The sequence below is a fragment of the Macrotis lagotis genome, chromosome 7, assembly GCF_037893015.1.
Source record: "Macrotis lagotis isolate mMagLag1 chromosome 7, bilby.v1.9.chrom.fasta, whole genome shotgun sequence".
Lineage (NCBI taxonomy): Eukaryota > Metazoa > Chordata > Mammalia > Peramelemorphia > Peramelidae > Macrotis > Macrotis lagotis.
The window spans coordinates 61,568,625-61,595,693 of NC_133664.1; the positions used below are offsets into that span (position 1 = coordinate 61,568,625).

Genomic DNA, 27,069 nt, shown 5'->3' on the forward strand with positions numbered 1-27,069 from the left:
ATATACATATGTGCACCTATGCATAGAGATACATACATGCATATCTATATCTTAAAAAATGGCATATAAGCTACCAATCACACCTTCAAAAACAGAGCCTGAAGACTTATCTACCTCTACATAGTAGCTATGCTTTCTGGTCTAAAGAAGATTATTTCAAAACCACAGATTATTCCAAAAAGTTGTTTAATAAGAAAATACATAAACCCAGCTGAGGACAACTTGGCATGATGATCGTCTCCATTGGAACTCTCTCTGAATTATATTGGAACACATCAAAATAGAAGCAAATTCAGGCTCTGAACAATGTCCCAGTTTATTTCTTAAATATTTTCCACATATTTTTCAAAAGGGAGTAGAAAAAGAGAAGTAAAGATAAGGAAGTAAAGAATATTCATTTTTAGTTGTCTTAAAAAGAAGAAAGGTTTGGAAAGAGGATTCTTCCAGTAAGTATTAATTGCCAGATGTAGCAGGGATGGATTGGGAGTGGGGCTAAAGAAGGGAAAGTGGCAAAGAGAAAAAAAATCCAATCCCCCCAAATTACTTCCAACTCTCTTTGGAAAAAGATTTCTGCATTAACATTTAAACATTTTCTCTTTCAGTTTGGCAGTCTGAAGGTATGCTATGTCTACCAAGTGCTCAAATAAAAGCAGACAGAAAAAAAAGGACCCCATTTTGATATGTAGCTTCCTTCCTTTCCTCCCTTTCCCCAGGTTTCCCAAATGTCCTTTGTTTTGTCTCCGCAGATTTCTCTAAGGCAGTTCACATGGACTCACACTTGAAACTTGCTGGTTTATTTGGGAAACTAATTATATTGGAATTAAGGACAGAAATGTATACAGGGGTCAGTTAAATGCCAAATTTACAATATTTGGCTGAGCAAACAAAACAAAACAAAGGCAGAATCGATTCAAAGAAGTAGCCAATTACTTCCTTTTGAAACAATGATTTAACTGAATTCAATCAATTTCCCTTCCTGAACCCCACACTGAGTTGACTCACACCAATAGAGGCATCCTTAACTTGGGTTTTGTGAACTTAATTTTTTTTTTTTTTTTTGCTAACTAGTTCAATAATCTTGGTTTCCTTTATAATTATATGCAATGTATTTTATGCTTTTAATAACATTTATCTGATAAAGGAACCACACAGACTTCATCAGATTGCCCAAGAGGTCTATGACACAAACATGGTTAAGAAACTCAACTTACCAGGTGGTCATTCCTTTTAAATAATAAATAACATACAGTCAAATCAGGGTAGGGAATGGTGCCTTGACAAATCTCCTTAATTTAGATAAGACAGTTCATAGGATCAGTGGATCTTAGATCCAGAGTTGGAAAGAATCTGAGAAGCTATCTGGTTTATTGTTATTTTATTTTTTTACAGATAAGAAAACTGAGAACAAAGTGGATGCTGAAGTCATGCAAGAACCAAGTGTCAGAGGAGGGATTTGAACCCAGATCCCCTGATGCTTTCCATTAGTTCCAAATTGTTGCTGATTATCTAATTTCAAGAGCACAAAACCATCAGCATGTTTCATGTTCCACGAAGTTGCAAACACAGTTCTGGTCATGGTAAATCATATTATTTAGTCAGACTTTGTCCCGGAGAATTTTAAAAAACCTTTCAGAGTCCAGCAATGTTTCCATACATAAAATTAAGCCGCCTACAAGACTCTTACCTCAACATCCTTTTTAAGTTTCTCGAGAAACATCTTTTTATTGTTGTCATCAATATAAATCTTTTGGCCATCATTGATAAAATCATTGTCCTTTAAAGTTGGCAGTTCTTTGGCCTAAGAAAAGAAGCAAAGGAATGGGTCAGGGGCTTTGAAAAATGTGTACTCCAATTTGATTAGGTTCTACAAAAAAATTAAGTTTAAGCTGCTGGCAACAGAACACAAAGGTAGCAAGTGTCTTGAAGACCGCAAGGGGGCACCAGTGAGCTACGCCGAGTAGAAGTAGAACCTCTTGGAATGGTGGATGAGCCCTACAACATAATGAGCATCATGAAAATGTCCCCTCATCTTTGTTAACTTTTTCATAGAAATGGAGCCAATTGTTGTCCTAGGTTCCTTCTCAGTTGTCAGGGTAGCCTTCTAGCTGGAGGACCATGAGGACGTCTGGAATCATCACGTTTTCTTATTGGCACCATAGCAGTTCACCAGAAATGTCCTATTACCTCACCCCCTTCTCGTTGATGTACATCTCACAAACATGTTTCTATGTGCAAGAAATGAGTAACAGCTACAACAGACTCGGCACAAGCAATATCCCTGGTGCCAAAAATCAGCTGCCGGAGTCCGAGCCAACATGCACAGTTTGGGATGATTTACACAACTCTTACAGGTCCTGGTAGAACTCACCCAGAAGGCAATTTTAATTCGATTTGGACAGTGTTCGAGAAAAACGGCATCTTTTAAAAGATGGAAACATTTCAAGATGGCAAAAGTCCAGCCCCACAAATAAATAAGAGATTCAGAAGGCAATTCGATTCCACTCAAGCAAACTAATGTATGGCTAACGATGACTGTCATAACCTGCTTGGAAAAGTAAGCCTAATGGTGAGCAGAATAATTAATGAAGAGTACATGCACACATACGAAAGCACTGTGCAGATAGTCCTATCTTTTAAAACATGCTTGGAATATTCCATTTACTAAATGTAATAAACATTCCAGGGGAATGAAACAGTATTAAAAAAAATAAAAATCCCAAACATCTTAGCTAGCTATCATCTGTTGGAAGGACTCCAACTCAATACACTGTCTGTGACCTTGGAGAGTATTGTTAAGGAACATTGTTTTTTTTCAGACAAGAAAATTGAAGGGAAACAATCATTCCTGAAAAGATTTTCTTCTCCAAGAAAGTGATATCAAATTAAAAAAATAAAAAAATGGAAACACTTAAAGGGACAAAAGGAAACTCAGTGGATGGATTCATTGAATCATTTCCCTAAATCTTGGGCTGCTAATTAAAAAAAAATACACTTCTGACTCTTCATAAACCCTACTAATTGGGTTTAAATTTACTGAGAAGAAAAGTCTGAAATGGTGTTATATTCTTGATTATAGTAAAGATCGTGCCAAAATAATTATCCTTGCAAAGCCAGGAACATTCTAAGATGGATAATAGGGAGATTGGGATGAAAAAAAAATCAACAGACAGACCCACTTCTGCAAGACATTTATGAAGTGTCAGAGACACAGGAAAGAAAGAAAAAAAAGGGAAAATATTGGAGGCACAACATGAAGGTGGGCCAGGCCAGCTTAACCTCTAAATTTTGGCCATGAATACTTGTACAACTATGTAGAGAAGATAAACATAATTTAAAACAGTCTGAGAATGACTAAGCTCAAGGTGGCTGTTAAGAGCCAATTTTACTAGGAAAACATGAGTATTTTTTTAAAGAACCACAAACAGTGAATGATTCACCTTTAGTATCTCGGTTTCCTCATCCATAAAGTAACTGAACTAGAGGCTTGTTAAACTCCCTCCTAGGTCTAAATGAGCAAACTTGTGAAGATTTACAATAAATGGAGTTCGGAAATTTAAGGAAAACAACCAGAAATTAAAAATGAGAAAGCTCAAAAGCAATGTTTACAAGCACATGAGGACTTCAGAAAGAGAAATGAAATGAGATTTTTCTTAGTCCAGATAACTTTAACGTTTTTGTTCAAGTAATTCTTTGGGAAAGGAAGGGGGGGGAAGGGGCAGATGGAACCTGAATTATTGGGAAAATTGCTGCAATTTTCCCTCTTATGTTGTCTGCATAAGAAAATGTCACTGAATAAGAAAAATGGAAGGAAACAAATTTGTTTTTTGGGTTTTGAGCAAATGAAACCTGAAAGTATGTATGCTAGGGTCTAAGGAGGACAAGACAGGCAAGTTACAAATTGGATATGTATTTGTAATAGAATTCAAATTCATAAAGATTAAACAGATGCCATTTGGGGTGCTAGACTAGCAGAAGTATTTTATTCAAAAGGAGGAAAACATCAAAGTAGAAACAAATAACGTACAAAATACAGGGTGAGAAACTTTAAGGACAGGGGAACTGAAATATAGGCTTATTTTTCTCTGGAGAAGATAATACTTGAAGGATTGGTAATCTCATCAGTGAGAGCATTTCCTTCATGCCTTGGAAGCTGATCATCTTTAGTTGTAAGAGCTGTAAATAAAATCCCATGAATCAACAGCCTTTTGGTAATGGTTTCTCTAAGCTCAGTTAGGTTGGGTCACCATATGAAAGGCAGAGAGTTCATTGCCAGGTCCATGCTGAAAGTCTTTACAACTTGGTAGGTTCCCACCAGACCTTGCAATCAATTGTTAATAATCCAAGGGCACCTGCATGCCATGATAGGCTTAGTGTAGGTCTTTACTAGAAAAGGAAGAAAAAAATAGGATCTGGAAAATGGGTTCATCTGCTCCTGGGGAGAGATAAGCAAGAAAAGAGAAGAAAGCTCTTCTTCCTCTACCTCCCTCTTGTATGGCATGTGCTTTGTTCTGGGGACACAGTTTAGGCAGCCGTTTTCACTCTTTGAGGTTTTAAGAATTTCATGGTACAATGGGAAGAATATTGAGTTTGGGATCAGGAAATCTGGGTTTGAATTCTGGTTCTGCCATATAGTAGCCTTTGAATTCTTTTTGATCTTGAACAAGTTAAACTTTTCACTTGGTTTTCTCTTTTTCAGCAATAAAATCCTATAATCCTCCCTAGGAAAATGAGGCTTCACTTTCCAATTGGTTTGGGGAATGCATATCAATATTTTTTTTGTGTGTGTGTCACTATGTTAGCTATGTAAAGTCTGCTTAAACCAATGGACTCATCCCAAAGGTGAAAGGTCTCAGTTGATTCAATACACTAAGAATTTTGCTTAGTTGTTTCTTTTATCCTTTTGTTCATAGATATATGTCCTGGGATCAACAAATACAATCATCAGTCCATGGGCTATATTGTCAATTATTAAAAATTCTACCACTGTTCTGCACATATTAATATTATGTATGATGATAAAAGTTTCTTGAATTTAATCATTTGGATTGTGATAGACTGAATGATTTCAGAATGAGTTTTTGTCCTAAATAAAATTGTTTTCTTTTAAACCAGAATATCCAGGACCTGATTTATCTTTCTAATTTTTCATTGTTTTGGGGTTTGACAAACCAATCAATGATTTATCACACAAAATTTTTGTTTTATATCTCATATAAAGTAAATATAATTTACTTATGGGCTAGGGTCACATGATTCTGCCTCTTCACTCATAAGATGGAAAACAATGTATAAGTTATCAATTTTAGAGAGCAGGAGTGAGAATAAAATGAACTAATGGGAATGGAAAAGCTTTTAAAAAATAAAGGCACCATACAACTTCGAGGTGGAACTGTTATTATATTTATTTTTGCCTCAACTATTTTCTTTGCTATTATTTGTCCTTCATTATTGAAGAGGACCATTGAAATCAGGAAGGTGATGTTTTGATTTGAAAGTGAATTGGATTTAACTGAGGGAGGTTGTGCAAAATCACCCACCTCACTCTCTCCTCTGGGGCCATCTGGGTTCAGTGGCATGACATAGGTCAGGATAGCTACAGATGGTCCTAAGGTGCAGTGGGAGACCTTGACCTTTTTAAGCTAAGACCTTTCTCAGGTCTCACTTTGTCTGAGGCAAAGTCCATTTGATGATGAAAGTCAGGTAAAGAAATGAGGAAAAGGTTGAGATAGACACACAAACATTTTCAAGTACCAAAGAATGCCACTACTCATACCATATGGGGAATAGGGAGAACAGATTTGTACAATGGAAGGGGTACTTGACTATAAGGTTCAAATCATACCTTCAACACTTACTAGCTATGTGACCATAACAATCACCACACCTCTCTTAAGTCCTAGTTTCCTTTTCTATAAGTAGTAATGTGACAATAACACCAACACCAGATCCTATGCCCTTTTTGTGCTGCTCCTCTCTCTCCTAACATATCTGGGGGCTGCTGTAGGATTGATGAGATATTTATGAAAAATGTCTTGTACACTTTAGAGCACTATAGGTCAGCTCTTATCATTATTAAACTGAAAACCATATGAAACTGTTGATCAGGTCTTAAGAATCACAGAAACATATGCTGGGAATACAAACAAAGACTCAGCTTTCTGAGAAAACTGGATATGGACTCTAGTTATACATAGAATGAATTGACTCAGGGTCTGAAGAACACTAACAAAGATGATTTAAAGAGAGGTAAAATCTTCCTGGGTACAGTCTGACACTGAATGGTTACTTCCTTGAGCTCAAAGCAGATATAAATTATCTAGAGGACTGGGCTTGGGATAGAATAGGACAAAAAAAAAATTCCAAAGGAACAGCTGTGAAATTTATTGCTCTCATTTCTGAAATGACCATGCAGCTCTGTGGGCTGAGTCAGCAAAGAAGGGTCTGTGCATGGAAGGCAGTTGCCAAGCAAAAGACATGGAATCTGTTGAGCGGGCTGTTTCCAGAAAAGAGACAGGAGAATCCTGGAAAATGTCTATTTGAAATGGGTATAAAGAAATAAGATGAAAGAAAATGGGTATTAAATGTACCCTTGCTTCCTAATATCGGATATACTAGATCATTATCTTTCAATTGATGCTGAAAAATCACTACCACTGAAATTATTAGTAGATTTTAAAAGTGGGGGAAAAGGTAACATATATGTTTAGTTATAGGAACTAGTTCATTTGGGATTTTAAGAAAATGAATTTTTAAAATTTTAAATTACTATTAGCTGGCACATATTATATAAAAACCTATTTGCACTGAATTTATGCTGTATGCTTTAAGGTTTATTTTAAAATGAATAAAAAAAGATCAATAGCAAATTATAAAGGATTCAGATTTGGAGAGGCTAGTAACTTTTAGGTATATCCCAAATATTTGAAAATATCAAAATTCTCACTGAGGAATGAGAATATTCTAATCCAATTATAAGTATAAAACATTTTGTTTTATTACTGGAAAAACATGGGAGAATCTAAACATAGCAGTATTCTCTAAATTAATAATTGATTTTTTGAATTTTCATTATTTTAATCTCCCACTAAAGAATGCAAAAGTACTAGCAAGGAAAAAAACCCCCACCAGTTTGAATCTATTTAATGTTATGCTTGTTGTGGCATGCCCATAACCTTAACCTATAGAATGCAAGACTCAGTTGGACTGCAATTGGGAAGGAAATCTTAAATGGAAAATGAGCCTCATTCCTGTCACACTCAAGTATTTAATGCAAACAAGATTTTGCCACCAGAAGGTTTCAATGCAAAGGATAATGCATATCACGATGCATTGTGATTAAAGGACTCAGATTTCAGAAAGAAATGAATTTTTGTTCCATGTGTTCACTTGGCAACCCATTTCTGAAAAATCTCATTGTAAGCCACGATGTCAAAGATCACTGGTTAGTGTCCCTTTGATGGGCTGTTATTGTGACAGATCGAGCTGCATGCACAACATATAAAATATGTGTTAATTATTGTCTGATGTTAGGTATGGCTCATGTTCCTGATCTAAGTGTTTTTCCAAGCTCACTCAAATGAAAATAAACTTATAAAAGAGGATAAATCAAATGTGAAATTGGAACCTAGCCATTTAGAGGGCTTGCCAAGGGTTTTTATAAAAATCAGAATCTGTTGCATTTAAAATATAATGTGGAATTATTCATATAATGGAGCACAAAGGGGATCTGATTTAATAGTATCATGCACATAAGGGCCATTGAAGGCAGTATGGATTGCTAAAGGTTTATAATACATAAGCTCTGGTGATCTCCCTCCCTCTCCTCCACCAAAAAAAAATCCCATCACAAGTCTAATCCATAAACTGGGAAATTAGAAAAGAGAGAGAGACATTCACTCTGAAGCACTTGGGATAACAGGTGTTTCCCCAAAGAAGAAGCTCATGACACCCTCTTTTCACAATAGAAGCAAAACAAGCCTCAACAGGCAAAATGGTGACTTGGGCAACAGCCTGATAATTCATCAATTCATCCTAATTTCCACAAAAGAACAGGAGTATGTCCTTTGCAGACTTGCTATCAGGGATGGGAAGCCTCTTTTCCAAATCTCTTCAGGTACAATTGCAGAAATAAAGCAACCGCCTTCTAAATGCCGGCTTCCACAGGATGTGATTAAGAAGCGCAGAACAGTTGATCTCTTCCTGTAATTTTACAACTTGCTAGAGCTACATCTGGTGGAGCTATGTGCTGGCTCCTTATCATCACTAATATAATTTATCTAGGAGAGGCAGCATGGCAAGGCAGAGAGACTGCTAGGCTTAGAGTCCAGCAGAGCTAAGTTTGAATCATGTCTCAGAGTGTCACCTTGGGCAAGTTGCTTCATTTATCCCATTAATAAAAATGAGAATAATAATAATAATTTATGGGGCTTTTGCAGAGATAATATTTATAAAGAACTGTGCAAAACTTAAAGTACTAAAGAAATGCCAGTTACATTGATTATCATATTTATAAATAATAGCCTTCCATCCTAACACTGTCAGGCTTTTAGGAAAATGACTGCCATATCATTTTAAGAGGGGGATATCATTATTGGGGGGCTCTTTGGATAAGCTTTTCTTGGGACAAGTTGAGCTGCAATTAAACCACACAAAATAGGTTCATTATCATAATTTTTGAAGATTTTTTTCTTATGCTAGTTTGCAGAAGGAAAACCTAGGCAACAGCATGCCTAATCACGCAAGAAGTTTGCTTCTGTTCCTGCCTTAAGGATTATGGGTTAATCCTAAATTTGTGAAGGAGAAGAAAAAGAAATGACAATGATCAGTAGCAGCTTGGTCAACATCTCTAAAAATAATTCTGGCCCTTGGTACCCCATACTTAAACTTCCTCAGTAACTTCTCTATCCTCATTGTTGCTGGAAGAAGTCTGTGAAAGTGGTTAGGCTTTAAACAGTAAAAATAAAAGCCCTCCTACACACTCTACCAGAATGATGGCGACAGCTTCGGTTTAGCCATCTGAATCGGCTTGACTGGTTCCCTGGAAGGTTATGATTGGGCAGCAAGTTAAATATCAACCAATCAATCAACATTTATTAAGTGTCTACAATACATCAGGCAAATGATATAGACCTAGTGTTAATCCAATCAGCCTGGGAGAACATGCTTTTACATTATTAGCTTGATTTGTTTTAGGGACAATAAGGGCTGGCAAACAGAGCGTTACCAAGTTTGGTTATTGTGAGCTGTAAAGTTACCAACTGTAAGATAACTCTGCTTGGAGAATTCTTAATGACAACACTGTTTTCCTATTTAGCAATGGGATCCTACAACATGTAAGCTGGTTTGATGAATGCTGGTGTTTGATGACTATGGTTCCATCTAAACAGCTAGGAGATACATCCAACATTCCTTACACTTCACTCCTCATTCTGACCTCCAGTGTCACATAAGTAAAAATCCCAGAAGTCATTCTTGAAAATCTGAAAATGTAAGTTGGGAACATTTCCTCTCACCTTCTGATCATTTCTTTGTACCTACATAGTAAGTGCTTTAGAAATGTTTGGGGATTGATTGATTACATGTCAACTCGGCCTTGTCAATGAAGTTCACATCATGGTCCAGACAGCTAATAAAGGGCCTTCCTATCTCCCAATTAATAACAGCCTTCCAGGGACTGCCCTTTGAAAACGTGAATTGAATCTTAATAATCTTGAGCTACTGACCAATATTGCTAGCATTTGTCTCCAACTCAGTGACATCAAGACAGGCTTGGTTCATTGTTCCAGAAGAATTTAAACTCCTTGAGGACAGGGATTTCCCCATTATTTTTGTCTTCACAATCTTTCCTCCCTAGTACAATACCTCCAACATAATAGTAGCTTTAACTAATCTTTGCTGAAAGAATGACTGGGTTAGGCAGGGAATTCTGGGAAGGGTTTCAGAGAACCATAGGTGCTTTTATTGACCAGTTGGCAAGGAGTTCTATCTTTTCAGGAATGTAATGTCAGAGAATAAGAAGGAGGAAAAAAAAAGATTTAGGTTGGATTTAGGACTAGGAAACTTGACAGTTTCCCTTTAACTAATCATCTCCTGACAGGGAAATGTGAAATGTTTTTTAACTGATAGAGAAAGAAAGATCCCAAGGATCCACTGCTGTGCTTTTGTACCCTGGAGACTGCCATCCTTGTTACCTTGGCTTCGGTGGCAGTCCAAAGAATCAGATAAAGGTAGTAATTAATTATAATTTGTTACAATTTAAAGAGCACAAAAGAAATGCCGAAAACTGGTTTAGGAAAGTGTTGTTAGCTGTAATGCTATTAGCCACTAATTCTCCTGTAACCTTCAGACAGTAATAGGTAAAGTGTCAGAGACTGTGACAGTCCTTTAATCGCTAGCACAATTTACAATGCATAAGAATCGACAAGGCATTTTTTTAAAATCTATTCGGAAAGTGTCAACAATGATTATTGCTGATATATGCCAATTTTGGGGCAGCTGGTTTCTTTCAAATGGGTTCTAGGTTGTTGGTTGTCCATTCAAAAGAACTTTCTTAATGTGACCCAAGGGTTTTATTATGGCTTTTATTTTAACCTAATAAAATCAGATATTACTTTGAGGAAAGCCACAGTAGAGGGAGAAGAGAAAGCTTGTTTGTCTAAACCCCTGAGAACATAGCTTTTTTTTTTTAAAGCGGCAGGTCAAATCTCCCAGAAATCAAGTGAGTCCAGTTATGTTTTCTTTTTTACTTGCCTGGCTCCCCTGCTGAGCTGCTAGCTGGCTGGCAGCACGCTAAGACTGTCATTTGTAAAAAGAAGTCCGCTCAGCTATAATTACTAATTTGATGTCACATTGGAATGGCAGCGCAACTGTGAAAAGATGGACCACCAGGGAGCAACGCATTTCCCTGTCTCATTTAGAGGGGGCTAAACTGCTGGAGCCATGAATGGAAGATGCCCTTCCATTAAAAAGAAAAGAATTAAAAGAATAAAACAAGTCAAAGCAGCTGTCAGAATTTGACAACTGTTAAAAAAAAACCACCCTCCACTTGCCTTTTAAAAAAAAATTTAATACAAGACATCTGTACATGCAAGTTCTGATACTTGTTGCCATGAAAGTGATCCCTGCATTGTTGAAATATCACTTCTTTATTTTCATCAGCTTCCCTTTTATTATTATGCTAATCCAAATCACACTAATGACATGTCAAGGGGAAATGGTTGGGATGGGGGCTTGTCTACACCAGCATCACCAAATATTTAAAATGACAGTTTCAGAACTCATCATCAACAAGTTAAGAGTACTGGGTCATGAAACAGTTGTAATGATTGGAAAGAAATGAGAACCAAGAAGGAGAAAAGTTTCAAGGACTAATTAAGTCACTGCCACAGAGGCTTGCCATGAAAAATTCATGACAATCAATTCGGTAGAGTATATGTTGGGACGGTAATTAAAAGAGAGCTGGGTTTTCTTGAGCAGAGCTTCATTTTGTTTGTAAGCAGCCCCAAAGCAAAAAAGGGAAAAGATGATTCAGATAAACAGATCCCAGTTAGCAATGTTTCATCTATCTTATTTATGGGGACAGAGAACATGATACTGTGTTAGGGGTCAAGAACACCAACCTGGAGAGAGGACTAGAATATGAACAGTGTCTCCTGAAAAATAACATTTAACACGAAATAGGTGCTAAATAAATGCACGTGAATGAATGAACTAATAAAGATTAATCTGAAAATTAGCATGTGGAAGAAAAGTAAAAGTCAATTATTTTCAAATGTAATTTAAAAAAACATAAAAGTTCATATATTCTTAATACCACTATTAGTCATTTAGCATCCATGAATGGTTCAACAACTGATACTTTTAGTTGTTTTGGATAGTCTTGCCTTATTGAAGATATCTTTATTTTAAGATTCCAAGTAAATGACCACATCATTAAAACAATATGACTTGAAATACCAAAGTCTGTATTTCTATCTCTTATCAGATTCCATTAATAAAAAAGGGAAAAAAGTTGTATACTTGTGACTTTCAAAATATTTATACTCTGCCTTTCAAATTTAGATTTTTTTTGCATGTACAGAGTCACATTCATATTAATATGTATATAAAAATTTTCATTTAAGAGGGGGGGTGGGGCAGCTAGGTGGCACAGTAGATATAAAACTGGCCCTGGAGTCAACTCAGTATAAGGGGTCCTAGAGAGAATCTGAAACTTCAAAGCCAAAGAAATAAAGAAAAATAATCTCATCTGTACTTTGGAATCTTAGAGTCTACTGCCAGGTCAGTGGTGGTGATTTCAAAACCTAAAAGACGGTCTTTTTAATATATATCACCACCATCTTTAAAATTCAGAATACTCTGTTTCTAACATGAAAACAAAATGGAGGCACTAAGATAATAGTGTTAGAAGTTAGAGATAATTCTTTCAAGGCTGGGATATTTTGGGGGAACGTCTTAGAAATTAGTAACCAATGGGAGGGGGGAATCCTTTCCCCTGGTGACTTTATATACTAATGCATGAATTCTATAAATTCAAAAAATTTTTTTTGAGTTTTCATAATTTCACAAGTGAATGGGGCTACATTTGAATACCTGCCATATTTGTATTTGGGATCAAACTTGTGATTTCATTGGCAAAGGCATTTTCCTGGTCTCTCAACATTAGCGATTTCCCCGGGGTTGGGAGAGGTTAAGTGATTTGTCCAGGGTCACAAGAGCAGTAAGTAGAGGCAAGATTCAAGCCTTTTGACTCTAAGGTTAGACTCTAATCACACTATTCAGTGCCCCACCCGTTCCCCTTCCACTCCCAAGGAACAAATATAGGATTAGGACCTACAAATCCTTTTGACCTACAAAGTGATAACTGTATCTTTGAACAACCTTCTTTAGATGTAAATTTTAAATGATGTTGAAAGACAAATGCTTGCTCCTTTCTCTCCTCCACTACTTTATGTTATTTGGTTTTAGCTTTCATAATAATTATCAAGTTAACTCTCTTCCCTCAGCATCTGTTCTCCTTTCAAAGCTAAGGAGTTATTCCCTGGGGTTTAAGAAATCATTCTCTGTTGATAGAATCTAAGAAATCAATATAATGGACCAGAGACAAGTGATGGCAGTTCCAGCTGTGGTCTTGAGGAACTTGATAAATTGTAGAAAAAGAGGGGAATAATGCAGATGAGCAGGTGTCATGGTGGACCCAATTCTTCTTTAGGAAGTTGCTAGTTAGGTTGCAATTTTGTCAAAAAGTTGAAAAGTGTTCATGGACCTTAACTGTCTAGGCATTTTCTCCTAGGAGAAAGAGAAAGGGTGGAAAAATCCCCACCATCCTTCTGGATTTCCTATGGGTTTAAAATTAAAATTTTGAGTCAGGAGGGACCTGTTGGTAACATTTGCTTTAGAGGAGTCTCTGATCAATCAAGTTTGTCCCTCTTGGACATCAGGGACATCAGTTCGATTTTTATACAGGAAGATTCTCTAGGACAAAGACAGTAGCAAAATCACCTCTTGAAACACAATAGCAAAGAAAGTTCCCTATTTTAGACTCTAAATGCATGGATGACTACTTTTGTTAAGGGATTTATTAAGGAAAACAAAACTTTATGTGTAGCATTTGTATAAAGTATTGAAAAGACATGAAAATGACAGAAGGCAATTAAGTGGTTTATGCATAAGAACTCTAGGTCTGTCATCAGGAAAACATGAGTTCAAATATGGTTGCAGATACTTACTAGGGGAAGTCACTTAATTCCTGTTCCCCTCACTTTTTTTAAATGTAAAATTGGGATAATAAGAGCCCCTACTTCTCAGGGATAGTGTGAGGATCAAATGAGATATTAATTGTAAATCTCTTAGTATATAGTAACTACTAAATGAAAATCAGTCATCATCATCATCATCATCATCATTATTATTATTATAGGTTACTTAATATCAGATGTTCAAGGAAAAACAAACAAAAGATATCTATATCTCTCTACTTTTTTAAACAACAAAAAATGTTTTTTCTAATGTTACAGAATTATGGAAGTTAGAGTTGGAAGAGAAGTGAAACCCAGAGAGAAGGAATTTACTGTCTGAAGTCATATCACCAGATAACAGTGGAGGAAAGGCTGGGCCTCTGGACATCTGACTCTCTATCTCATGGTCTGTTCATCCCATTGTTTGGGCTTGTGCAGTGCTATCCTCAGCACTCTGTATGTTAAATATGAAAGCCTGCTTTTCCAATACTTTACACGTTGATACCAATCTCATTACTCAGTAATGCAGTGATGTAATGGGATCATAGCTCAGTTCCATTATAGGGTTTTCACTACTGACAGCTGAAGGGAGAGAAGAAAAAGTATGCTGATGGAAGAGAGAGAAAGAGAGAGAGAGAGAGAGAGAGAGAGAGAGAGAGAGAGAGAAGAAATTAGAGAAAGCTACAAAAAAAGGGGAAGAAACTAGGAAGGAAGGGAGATGAAGGAAGAAGAAAAACAGGCAAAGAAGGAAGAAATGAAGGAAAGAGATAAAGGAAGAAAAAGAAGGAAGAAGAAAAAAGAAAGTGGGGGAGGGGAGGAAAAAAGAAAGAAGAAAGGGTAAAAGGCTAAGGGAATTGAAGAATAAAATAAACAACTTCACCTAATCTGAGACATACTACAGAAGCAGATAGAGGAAAATACAAAAACATTACTTACCTTTTCTTTGTCACTAGCTTCTCTAGCCACAGTAGACCCCTGAATAAAGAAAGACTATGTAAAAATATGTACAATAGGAATCAATGCCCACATTTTAAAAGAGAAATATTCTCTGACATTTTTGTGGTAGAAAATTTTCATGTGCCAAGCAAGATAGACAAGTAATCTAGGCGGAAGCCTTGGGTGAGACATGGAATGATCTCACCCACCACTGGGAATTTAAATCTATTTTGAAGGGAAGTTGCTGGATGAAAGACAGTGGCTTAAAGACAAACTTGTATCTTTCTAGTTTATTACTTTTCATTTTGTTTGCACTTTTCCCTCTGTGGTTCTTCCCACAGAGTCTTCAAACCTTTCCCAACTAAGGTCAATTGGATTCATTTCCCTTGAATTCTCTCCTACCACATCTAGAAGAGTTAATAATAATAATGACTAGCATTTATAGAGTGCTTTAAGGATTGTGAAGCACTTCCTTTCTGATTCTCTAAATAATCTAGGAGGTGGGTGTTATCATTATCTCCATTTTACAGTTGAGGAAACCGAAGCAGACAGGGGTTAACTGACTTGTCTAAGAGCAAGTCAGTTTGAATTCAGGTCTTCTTGACTTGGGAGTCAATGCTCCAATACTGTACTATCTGACTCAAACAACAACACTCACATATCTTCCTTTATCTACCACCAGACACTTGTAGAGATTGCGTTGTCCCATTTATAGGCAAGGCACGCAGTCCACTAGCTGGTCAAAAGAATCATGTCAATACAAACTCCTCTCTGACCTCGGGCTAGGGGAAACCTGAGCTGATGATGGAAGTCTGGAGCTGTACTTCCTTACTGGCTCTTCTTGTTCTCATAACTTGGACATCTCTGTTAGGTGGACAGAAGGGGAGACCCATGGTATGGTGAAGAGAAGAATGAATTGGAAGTTGGGAGACGTGGTTTCTGGTCTCAGATAAATCTATGTATAGACTTGAATATATACATATACATACATACATACATATATGTATATGTATATATATATATATATACACTTATAAACATGAATCTATGTAGACTTGAAAAAATCACTACATTTTTGGAGGACCCTGGATGCGAACATCACAGGTCCAGAAGGAACATCGGAGGCTTTCTTGTTCAAACCCTGCTGTGTACAGATGAGGAAGGTGAGGCAGTGAAGGGACTTGCTCCAGGTTGCACAGGTAGGAACCATCAGAGACAGGCTATGAACCAACAGAGCTAATACTAGTCAGTTGTATCATGGACCAGAAGCAGCAGGTGGGTTCTGAGGGATTCTGAAGGATGGTTTGAGCACTCTGCCACCAGAGGCCGCTAGGTGGCGCCATAATGCACAAGAGCCTTGGAGTCAGACTCCTCACCCTGAGTTCAAATATGGCCTTGGGTACTTAGCAGCTGTGTGGCTCTGGGCAAGTCACTTTACCCTGTTTGCCTCAGTTTCTTCATCTGTAAAATGATCTGGAGAAGGAAATGGCCAATTACTTCAGTAATCTCAAATGGGGTCACAAAGAGTCAGATATTGTTGAATAATAACAATATTCTGGCCCTGGAGTCAGGAGGCCTTGAGTTCAAATCCGACCTCAGACATTTAATAATTACCTAGCTGTGTGATCTAGGGCAAGTCACTTAACCCCATTGCCTTGCAAAAAACAAACAACCCCCCCCCAAAAAAAAGTCCCAATATTCTGCCATGAAGTTTTCCCCCTGAATTCTAAGAGTCATATATGCACCAATTTTCAGAAAGGACTGGCAACTGTGGTTGCTAACTTTTGCCACTACTCTCTCTTACTTGTGCTTATCTCTTTTATTCCTCCAGTTTTTTCCTTTCATGTTGGTCAAAAGCATCTGCTAATTGTTCTTCCTTGTTTCCTTTGGTGAAAATAGTTCAGTCCTTTCATTCATTTTTATTGCAATTGGCATTGATTATGTTTTTCTTTCTAAGTAGCTATAAGGAATTAGAAACTCCAGGCTGGAATAAATTGGCACGTGCTTAGAAGACATTTCCCTCAATCCCAAGAACTGCCAAGTCTTCCAAAGGGACTGTAGCCCATGCCAAGAGGGGTGTGGACCACTGGACTATTTGCTGATGAGCCAGTGGGAAGGCTGAGCTTGAGATTATCAAAGAGGCCTGGAAGAAAGGATCTGGTGTCACACAGAAAATATGTAGAAAAATGGAACAGTAGAGTGCTGGACCTGGAAATAGGAAAACTTGTGTACATATCTAGTCTCTTAAACTTCATTTTCTCATTTGCAAAATGAGAGATAATAAGAATACTAATCCCCCAGGGTTATAGTGAGGATCAAATGAAATTACCCAAGTAAAGTGTTTTGTAAACCTATATAAATGTTAATTAGGATGATGACATCATTTCATCTGCTATTTATCACAGGACAGCTGAGAAAATATTCAATACATTGGGGAAGAGAGTTCATTTCTTGCCTTTCCTTAATTCTAAATTTGTTGCCATGGAAATCTTCATCACTGTTCAAAAAGTTTTAATTTGTTTTCAATATGACAGATATCAAAGTGGGGCTCCAGGTTGGCCCTTCTTTTTTATTTAAAACTGACTTATGATTTCATTGGTATAGAAAATTCCATAAAGATCAGCGCTTTTATCACATTTTGTAGAGAAATAAATTAAAAAACTCACACCATAGACATTCACTCTCCCATTGAGAATTGCCTAGAGCATTAATCAACTGGTGACTTATAAAGTGACAAAGTTTGTATGCTCCAGAGATGGGACTGAAACTCAGATCTTCCTGACTCCTGATGCGATCTTTCTATCCACTAAGCCGCAGTAACTATTTAATAGTCACCATTTAATAGTTGAGCCCAACTGATAAGAAAGGAGTACAGTGTCTAGTCTTCTGTTTCAGATAAGGAAGCTAAGATTCATCATAATTCACAGAAGAGCAAACTGGAACCATGTGATTATGAAGCTCTCAACCATCAAGTCTCTAACCTAGTGGTTCTCAGCTTCCTGGGACCACTGGTCATTTGGAAGAACCATGCAATGGTACAAGAGCCTGGTGTTTAGGTAGGGAAAGAAAAAGAGAAGAGAGGGGAAACATATAGAATTCTTGGCAGCCAATGCAACTATTAAAGTATCAGGCTGCCTTTTCACTTAAAGCCAAAAATCCAGATGCAATGGTGAAGCACTTCTTTTCCCTTTAGGAATTTCTACATGTGTCATGAATGTCTCCCTTTACACTCTAATTCCCAACAATTAATATTTTTTAAGTTGAATATTTTTTAATGGGTGCTTTTAATAGCTAAATTAAGCTGATAATATTAGGCACAGGAAAAACTGTTTCATTACACTCCATATCCCAAGTTCTCTAACCAAATGTTTTCAGTTTTTTGCTTTTCTTCCCCCAATACATCCAGTTTTTGATTCTTAGTGAAGTCTCATTTCCAAGTAGATGCAAACCGTGTGCTTAGAAGACAACTCAGCCAAGTTTTAACGAATGTACAATGAAAAAATGATGAAAGGAAACAAGTAAAATTAAAGGTTTCCATCATATATCTGGGTCATGAAAATGGTACAAGCTGTGAGAACTCTATTCCATTTAACAACACTTGACCAGGACTAAATATTTCCCCAAACTAAATAAACAACATAGCTATTCTACCTGCAAAATGGGGTGCTGGAACTGGAAATCTTAATTTTTTTTAAAGTATGTGTGTGCAGATCAATGAAAATGGACACCAGCTTTCCATTTATTGTTCAATCTTTTCATTTGTGTCCAACTCTTTGCAGCCCCATTTGGGGTTTTCTTGGCAAAGATAATGAAGTAGTTTACCATTTTCTTCTCTGTTGCATTTTGCTGATGAAGAAATGGAGAGAAAAAAGGTGAAGTGACTTGCCCAGAGTCACACAGCCAGTAAGTGTCTGAGGCCAGATTTGAATTTAGGAAGATGAGTCTTCTGACTCCATGCCTTACACTCTATGCATTATGCCACCTGGCTTTTCAAAGTGCCTTTTAAAAATAACAGGATATATTTATGCTCCTATTACCTGTCACCCTCTAACCTTAGTGAATTTAAAAAAAAATTAGATGTGACTTTATTTCCATCCACTATTAACTATTCTAATTTAGCAAACATCATTCCCCAACCAGGCAGCTGGGTGTTTAGCAGATAGACTACTGGGCCTGGAGTTAAGGAGATCTAAATTCAAATCCAATGTTAGGCACTACCATATCTGTCTCAGCTTCCTCAACTGTTAAATAAGAACAATTTCACCCACCTCTCTAGGTTGTTGTAAGGAACAAATGAGATAATATTTGTAAAGTGTTTAACACAGTATCTGGCATATAGGAGTCGCTTAATTCATGGTTGTTGCTCCCTTTTCCAATTAATACTGGCCTTTGTTCAAAAACTGAATAACTTGGAGAAAAGTTTAGGCAGAGTCCATAAGGATTTCATTCTAGTTTTCTAGATTTTTTGTTCTGCAATTGAAAGAATTCTTCCATTGCCAACCCCAAATTATCCTGAATCTATCCTGTTTGTACATAGCTGTTTGAATGTTTTCTCCTCTAATAGATTGCAAGCTCTTTGGGAGCAGGGACTGTTTGGTCTTTCTTTCTATTTTCCAACACTTTCCAACAGTGCATTGTATATTTTAGGTGTTTAATAAATGCTTGCTGACTTACCGTTGATATTGAGTTTGGACTGAAAAACATGCTATGATCTGATAAGGAATATATTTTTTTGAGGGCAGAGCAAAGCCTTTTTTTTTGTCTTTTCTTCCCCAGAGCTTGGCATAGTGGCTGCTACATGTGACTAATACATATGTAGAAGGGCCTAATAAATGTTAAATTGACGTGAATGATGACTACCCTTAAATCACAAGGAAGTTCTCACCTTTAAATCATATTTCCTATAAACAGATAAACGGTGGCTGAATACATTTCTTGTAACGATCACGTATATTTCCACTCCATCAACATTAAGCCGGTACATGCCCAAAAATTGAGGAAGGAGAGTAACCCCATGGCATTCCACAATGTACTGTATTGGAGAGAGAGAGAGGAGATATTATTCAAGCGGCAAATATTCATGAAGATCAAAGGTGCAACACCCTTTCATCTGATGTGTGTACACAGAAAAAGCATCCTTAAAGGTTTCTTTACAGAAAATAGCCATATTTGTGTTACTGAAAAGCAAGTCTAGGTTAATCTTTTGACACAGACAAGAAATACTGACAAAGTCACGCTTCTTTTTTACCCACACAGAGAAGTTTCATCTTAGTGGAAAAGATCCAAATTGCTTCGAGGAGTTACAAATCTTATACAGAAGACAAGTAAACTACCTAAATACATAAATGATGGTGTCCTTTCCATAATCTTTTGAAGTAATTGCCCTTTACTTGCTTCCTTCATGTATCAACTCTAAACTTCATGCATCAAACTCTAAACCCATTTAATTGTACCTTACCTACCAAGTCACTAAAATCACCTTTTTTAAAACGGAGATAAGAGATATTCAGTGATACTTGGTTCAATAACTAAAGTAGATTAAATGAAGGTCACTTTGTGGAAAGAATATATTACACTCAAAATTAAGAAGGTTCACTTCTGCTTCTAGCTTCTCAACCAGAAATTGGTTAAACTGGAAAAAGTTTTCAACTCTTAGGAAAAACAATTGAATAAGTTGGCTCTGGAAGGTAAAAAAGCCATCTTTGGGGTAGTGGATAATGTTTAAGACCAGTTCTTATTTTACCATCAATTCCTTCTTTCTTTAAAGCAGGGGAATGGATTCTTCAGTTCTACTTCATTTCATTCAGGACAAGTACCAAGAGATGATTCAATTTATGCAAACTGCTACTCCATTCCCCACCAAAATTCCAATAACCTAAAATTTTACTGATAATATCCTAAAAGGTCATATGATAGACGATTCTTTGAAATTTAATCTTTTTTTTTTTTGTTGCAAAGTGAATTGCTATACTCTCTGGAGGAGAGAGTTCATTTTTGTTTTTATTTGAAAATGAGAAAAAGACTAAGAATAAAGCTGCTTCTAAATTTTATGAACAGCAAATGTTGTCAGTGTTTAGCCACTTAAGAAATCTTTAGTCTTTATTTCTCTTTTCCGCTCTCCACCCATCCCCTAAAATAGCATGACTTTGATCTCTCTCACTCTCTTAGATCTTTAGCAAACATTGAGGCTTTGTCCGTTTATCCCTTAAGTGGCCATAATAAAAAAAAACACTAAATTTTTAACAAATTTGTTATTTATTGAATCTTTCCTTTATATTCTATTCTGATGCCTCACTGTAGTGTGATATGAACCTTGTAATCTTGAATATGTCAAGCTCTGATAAATCCTACCACACAATAAAGGTTTTGAATGGGATTCTGGCAACAGAGCATACCAAGTCTACCTTCCAAGCATCAGCTTAGCAAATTCAGATGGACATCACCAGAAGTTGGCCATCAGGTGATGGCTCATAAAGCTCCTTGATTAAGAATGGATGTGTTGAGTCTGTGTGAACATAGGAAGTAATGACATTTTAAAAAAAATCATATAGCTTTGAAAGAATGAAGACTACATATCAAACAATCTAGCTGATAAATTTATAATGCAGGTAACTAGGGAGATTTTCTCTTTCTTTCAAAAGAAAAATTAAGTTAAATAGAATTTTGCTTGATGTGGGTTTTTTTTTCCTATTGGTCTCTCACTTAGGGGAAAAAGTTTCTCATCTCCAACCAAAAGCTAGAAGAAATATATTGACCACAGATATGTATAGAAACCCCTTAAAGTAAAAATAATTATAGACTCTTTTCACATATACAAAACTCTTAAAAATGCAAATGTTGGAGTTAACTATCTGATGTTGGAATAAAATGTTGAATTTCCAGTTGAGTCCTAAACAATATGTTATTCAAGTTAGAAACCAAACTGCTTGATACTGCAGAAAGGTTCTTTTTAGTGAATTCCATTTTCAAGCACATTCTGTACAACATCCCACAGAGAGGAATTCAGTGAAAATTAGTTATGGATGATGACAATGGAGAAAACCTCCAAAAATTGCATGAAAAACAACCAGTCTATTATTTTTTTCAGAGAACAATAACACAGCACACTCAAACCTCATTGATTTTTTTATAACCACAGACTAAAACAAAACAATTTTTTAAAAAACTTGAGTTGAACTATGTCATATTTAAGTAATTCATTGCTTACAGTAATATATATTGTAACTGCTTAAATGCATTTTGTTGAAACGTGACTGAATTCTCTTAGATGTTATTACTTTATTCAAGGAAATGCTTTAAGTCCTTAAGTCCTAATTTTCTTTTCTTTTTTTTTTTGCAAGGCAGTGGGGTTATGTGGCTTGCCCAAGGCCACACAGCTAGGTAATTATTAAGTGTCCGAGGCCAGATTTGAACTCAGGTACTACTGACTCCAGGGCTGGTGCTCTATCCACTGCGCTAAGTCCTAACTTTTACCCTGTTCACTGTTCTTGCCCCCATACACACAATCTTGCAATAAAGACATTTTGAAATTTGAAATAATTTGAAAATTTACTCCATGGTCACTCACTCTTGTAAGCAGCACTATCAGCTAATGCCTAGAGCCTTCACCTGCTTTAAATATGATAACTTTGGGCTCCTGAGGGAGAAAAAAATGGAAACCTACATGATTTATATGAAAAAAGAAAGCTAAGATTTTTCCTCATGCTGGTCATAAAAAGCACAGAATATTTATGGAAATAAAAAAAGATGACACATATATCTGCCATTGGGGGGAAAAATTTACTGCAGTGAAATAATTGTTGGATGATGCCCTTTCCTGCTAGAAAAATTGCTATTAATGGTGTGGTGAATATAAAATCAATTTAGGGAGTGCTGAAAATAATTAATTTTAAACATTATGGAAGTTGTATTTTTAAGACATTTTCCTACTTTTAAACAATGCTAGAATATCAGACAAATATAGGTAAAATTTTTATAAAACAAATTTATTAAAACAATCAATTTATGTGACTTATATCTTTAAACTACTTTCCCCCTTCACTGCCACCCTATCTCCCCTAACATAAAAGTTATGTTGTAAGGTATATAAAAAAATCAAACTATTCACAAAATTACTTTGGAATGATGCAAGGGTTGGGCAAGGGAGTGATGATGGCGACAATGGAGCTGAGGGAGAAAATAAACATTGGGAGAAAATTTGCATCTCTAAAAGGGATTTAAAATTCATCCAAATTGAACAATTAGCTCTAAATTTAATTTTTCTCCTGAGCTCAAGTCCAAAAGTGCATCTGTGATCATAAAACAAATAAATGGTGAACAAAAATTTTACTGTATTATTAAACAAATAATTTCTTACAGAGTTTGTGGCTTTTAGATTATATACCAGGAAGTCGACTGAATATTAGGGCACAGAAGGCTTCATGTTGTCTTAGAAATATTCATCAACAATATTTTCAATGCATATTTATAAAGCATTTGGTGTGTAAAGCCCTAAACTAAAGTATTGAGGATAGAAAGATAAGACACAGTTCTTGAATTTAAGGAGATTACAGTAAGCAAATCATTCTAATACAAAGGAAAACAGGGGGCAGTTAAATGGTACAGTGGATAGAGCACCCCTGGAATCAGGATGACCTGAGTTCTAATCTGTATCAGACACTTATACTAACTGTATGACCATGGGCAAGTCACTTAACTTCATTGCCCCATCAAAAAATATATAAAAACAAAACCACAGATGCCAAACAAAGACAGGACCATGGCTAGGTCTAAGAAGATAAAGAATTTTTGACTAAGGAGATCAGGGAGGGTATTTGCAGAGCTGGCATTTAATTTGGTAAGGAGTTCAATGTGGGCAAAGGACAAAATGGGATAAGCCAAGGATAGAAGAACATGAGTCATGTTAATGAGCAATGGAAAGTCTAGTTTGACCACAGCATGGGTTATATGGAGAAGAGCAGTTACTATGGATAGATATTCTAACACAAGTTCCTGAAGTTCTAGCTTATAAAAGTTAAGCAGGTTCTTCATTAAGTCCTTCCTACATTTCATCCCTCCTCAGAGACCTAAAAACATGCTATCCCTGTTATTCCTTCTCAAGCTGTCGTCTAATCTGCTTCCAAATAAATGCTAGCTATTATTGGTTCACTACCAAGTCTCTTGATAGAGTCATCCTCTCTTCCTGTTGCTATTTCTTTAGCATAATTCACTTCTCAACTTCTTACAGTCTGACTTTCTACTCTACAACTAATGAAATTGCTCTCTCCAGAGTTTTTAAATTTATCTCTCCAATATCCCTTTCTGTGTCTTCATCCTTCTCTGCAGCTCCAGTTAATGCCTCACTTCCTCTTATATACTCTCCTCCCTTGGGTATTGTGACCCTGTTCTTTGTTGTCTCTCTGGCCTGTCTAGAGAGTATTCAGTTTCCTTGGCTGATATGTCATTCATCTCCTAGTACCAAATTGTAGATCTTATGTTCTCTACATTTTCTTTCCTAAAGTGATCTCATCATTGTCCACATGTTCAATTATTACTGCTACCTATCCCACTTCCCCCCCTCCCACAAAAATCTCACATTAATATTTGCTTGATGGATATCCCGCCTGATTACCCTGTTGGAAAGTGCCAATTCCTACTTCAGGCCCTTTATGATCCTCTTGGCTACTAGTTTCCTCCTTCTCAAATAACATTTTTAAAATTAAAAAAATTTTTTTTAAGTTTTTTAAGTTCTTTATACAAGGCAATAGGATTAAGTGGCTTGCCCAAGGCCACACAGCTAGGTAATTATTAAGAGTCTGAGGCCGGATTTGAACCCAGGTACTCCCGACTCCAAGGCCAGTGCTCTATTCATGTGCCACCTAGCTGCCCCTCAAATAACTTTTAATTTTCTTTTAATCTACCTATCTTGTCTTCTCAAAAAATATATAAATTCCTTGAGAGAAGGAACAGTTTCATTTTTGACATTTTTTCCCATTGCATGTCACATACTAGGTTTTTATGATTTTAAATGCAACAGGCTCAAAAAAGGAATGATCATTATCCCCACTCTCTAATCTTAGTCCTTCTTTTGAGGGAATTATATTATTTTTGTTTTTGAATTCCCACCACTGGACAAGTAAATATTTGCTTAATTGAAGACCTAAACAAAGTCCTTGGAGGAAAAGGCCTAATCCATGAATACAAAGGGAATGTTGTGATTTGTTATCTCCTGCACATACAGATGTGCAATCACATTCAGACACATGCTTCCCCATGTTTTGTTTGCTTGATACATCTCGGCTACTACCTTAGTTGACTTGGGGCTGCTTTGTTAGGCATTATTCCTCTGAGAATTTTTGTAACTGCATTTTAGAGCACTAGGTCCCATTAGCACAGTCTTCCCTACTCTCCAACTCTGAACCCAAATCTTCAAACTTGTCCTTCTAAATCCTGATCCTTGGTACACTCATACAGATAACACTTCATGCAGTCAATGAGGTCTTGCAAAGAGTTCTGTCAATAGGTTTGAGATGACCTTCTGTAATATCAAGAACATCTTCCAAGTTTATGGCAAAATTTTGAATTTTCATATGTTAATATCAAACACATCCAATTGTGAAGTTAAACATGTTAACTCCTTATTGGTTTACATGGTTTGGAAGATTAAATGAATTCTACCTTCTAGATCGTTAAACAAATAGAGAAGTAATGGAGTCAAATTAAGAATCAACTTATGAATAAATGGTTTCCAGATGTAACAGGATGAGGTTAAGAACATGAGTCATCAAATCACACAGTCACAGCATTTAGAACTGTAGGAAACTTTACAGATCATCAAGTTCAGTGGTTCTTAAACGTGTGGAGGCCTAGACCCTTTTAGAAGTAGTCTGGTGAAACTGATGAATCCCTTCTCAGAATAATAGCTTTAAATATAAAAAATAAAATTGGATTTCAAAGTAAACTAAATATAATGAAAAAGAGTTATCAATTTTTTTTTAAATTCACAGACCTCAGGTTAAGAACCTTGATCTACTAATCCTTCCATTTTACAGATGTGAAAACTGATGTCAATTCATACTAGCTATAACAAATTATATCAGTAGAGTCTATTATTTTAAAATACCCTGGGCAACTATATATTTTTATTTTAAATGGCTGAGACAGTCAGTCAATCAACTTTTATAAAGTGTCTTAAAGGCAAATGACAGCCCTCCCAGGAGTCCCCAGGCTAATGAGGGAGATAGCATGCCCACAACTATGTATAGACAAGCTCTATACAGGAGAGAACCAACAGAGGGAAGGTAGAAGGGATTTGAGAAAGGTTTCTATTCAAAGATGGGGTTTTAGCAGAGACTTAAGCCCAGAGAGGAAGATGAAGGGGAGAGCATTTTATAACTAAGGGGACCACCAGTGAAATGACATCCCATGCCATAATGCAAGAGGACCTGCTGAGAATTCAGTCAGAAAGATCTGTGTTCAAATGTGACCCCTGACATTTCCAGCTGTTTGACCTTGGGCAAGTCACTTAATCTGGATATACAAAAAGACAGGTCCCTAGGTCTTATCTACTAAGTCACAGAAGGTGGCGGGAGGTAGTTCTCATAGCAGACTGACAGTTCACATAGATCCTTCCCAATAGCCACATATAGTTGATGTAGCATCTGAAGCTTCTTCCTCCACTTGCTCAGACTTATTTCTGAATGACAGCACAGAAAAGGATAATACTCATTCCCTGGTGTCACCTCTTGGATTTCGGTCTGCAGGAATGGTACAAATAGGACTTCCACTTTGCATTAGCTTCCGGACTTGGCTGCAGAGCAATTCTTTACAGTCGGCAATGAGGACAGGGCCATCAGCAGCATTCCCCAGCTGCTTCTTTCCAAATGAATTCCACTATGGCAAGCTTTGGAAGCAAAGTGGTGCTCTATTAACATCTCAGTTTAAAGATTTAACAGGTGCAGTGACAGAATGCAGTCTAGCAGACTCCTTCCTGGACCCTGGACAAGTCAGTTGGATCATGTTCATTGTTGCTTGGTGGTCCCACGGGAGCCTGGGAAGCAAATGGACCAAATGCACAGCAAAGTCCATCGTCTAGACAAGACCGGGGCCCAGAAAGCTGTGTCACAAATCAACCATGATAAATCAGACTCTTTGGAGAGCAAACATGGCTTATGGACAATGTACCACAGGTTTTTGCTTTGTTTTGTTTATATGAGGGAGAACCATTCAAAAGTCACATTTTTCATAATATAGGACATTTCCACTCAGAGTTTAGTGCTTGCTCATGACTTCTGCCCTGCATAGGTTTTCTTAATGACCTACAACCAAGTTCTTTTACATGGTCTGTGTGGTCCTGCTTTTCTGAGCAGGCTCTGAGAAAGCACATTTTGAAAAAAATCCAAATCCTATTATGAATGGA

At 36.7% G+C, this 27,069-nt stretch overlaps 1 protein-coding gene across 7 annotated transcripts in view; it reads right to left on the reverse strand.

Annotated features, from left to right (window-relative positions):
• Positions 1 to 27,069, reverse strand: part of PIP4K2A (phosphatidylinositol-5-phosphate 4-kinase type 2 alpha) — a 326,382-nt gene that overhangs the window by 154,928 nt on the left and 144,385 nt on the right. For 5 of the 7 annotated variants that reach the window (XM_074192978.1, XM_074192979.1, XM_074192982.1 and 2 more), the window contains 3 exons: positions 19,558 to 19,704; positions 14,673 to 14,711; positions 1,685 to 1,798 (listed from right to left, as the gene is read on the reverse strand). The exons of the other annotated variants lie outside the window; for them this stretch is intronic. In XM_074192978.1, the coding sequence (XP_074049079.1) occupies positions 1,685 to 1,798; positions 14,673 to 14,711; positions 19,558 to 19,704 (300 nt within the window). The remainder of the gene's footprint in view (positions 1 to 1,684; positions 1,799 to 14,672; positions 14,712 to 19,557; positions 19,705 to 27,069) is intronic. 7 annotated transcript variants of the gene reach the window in all.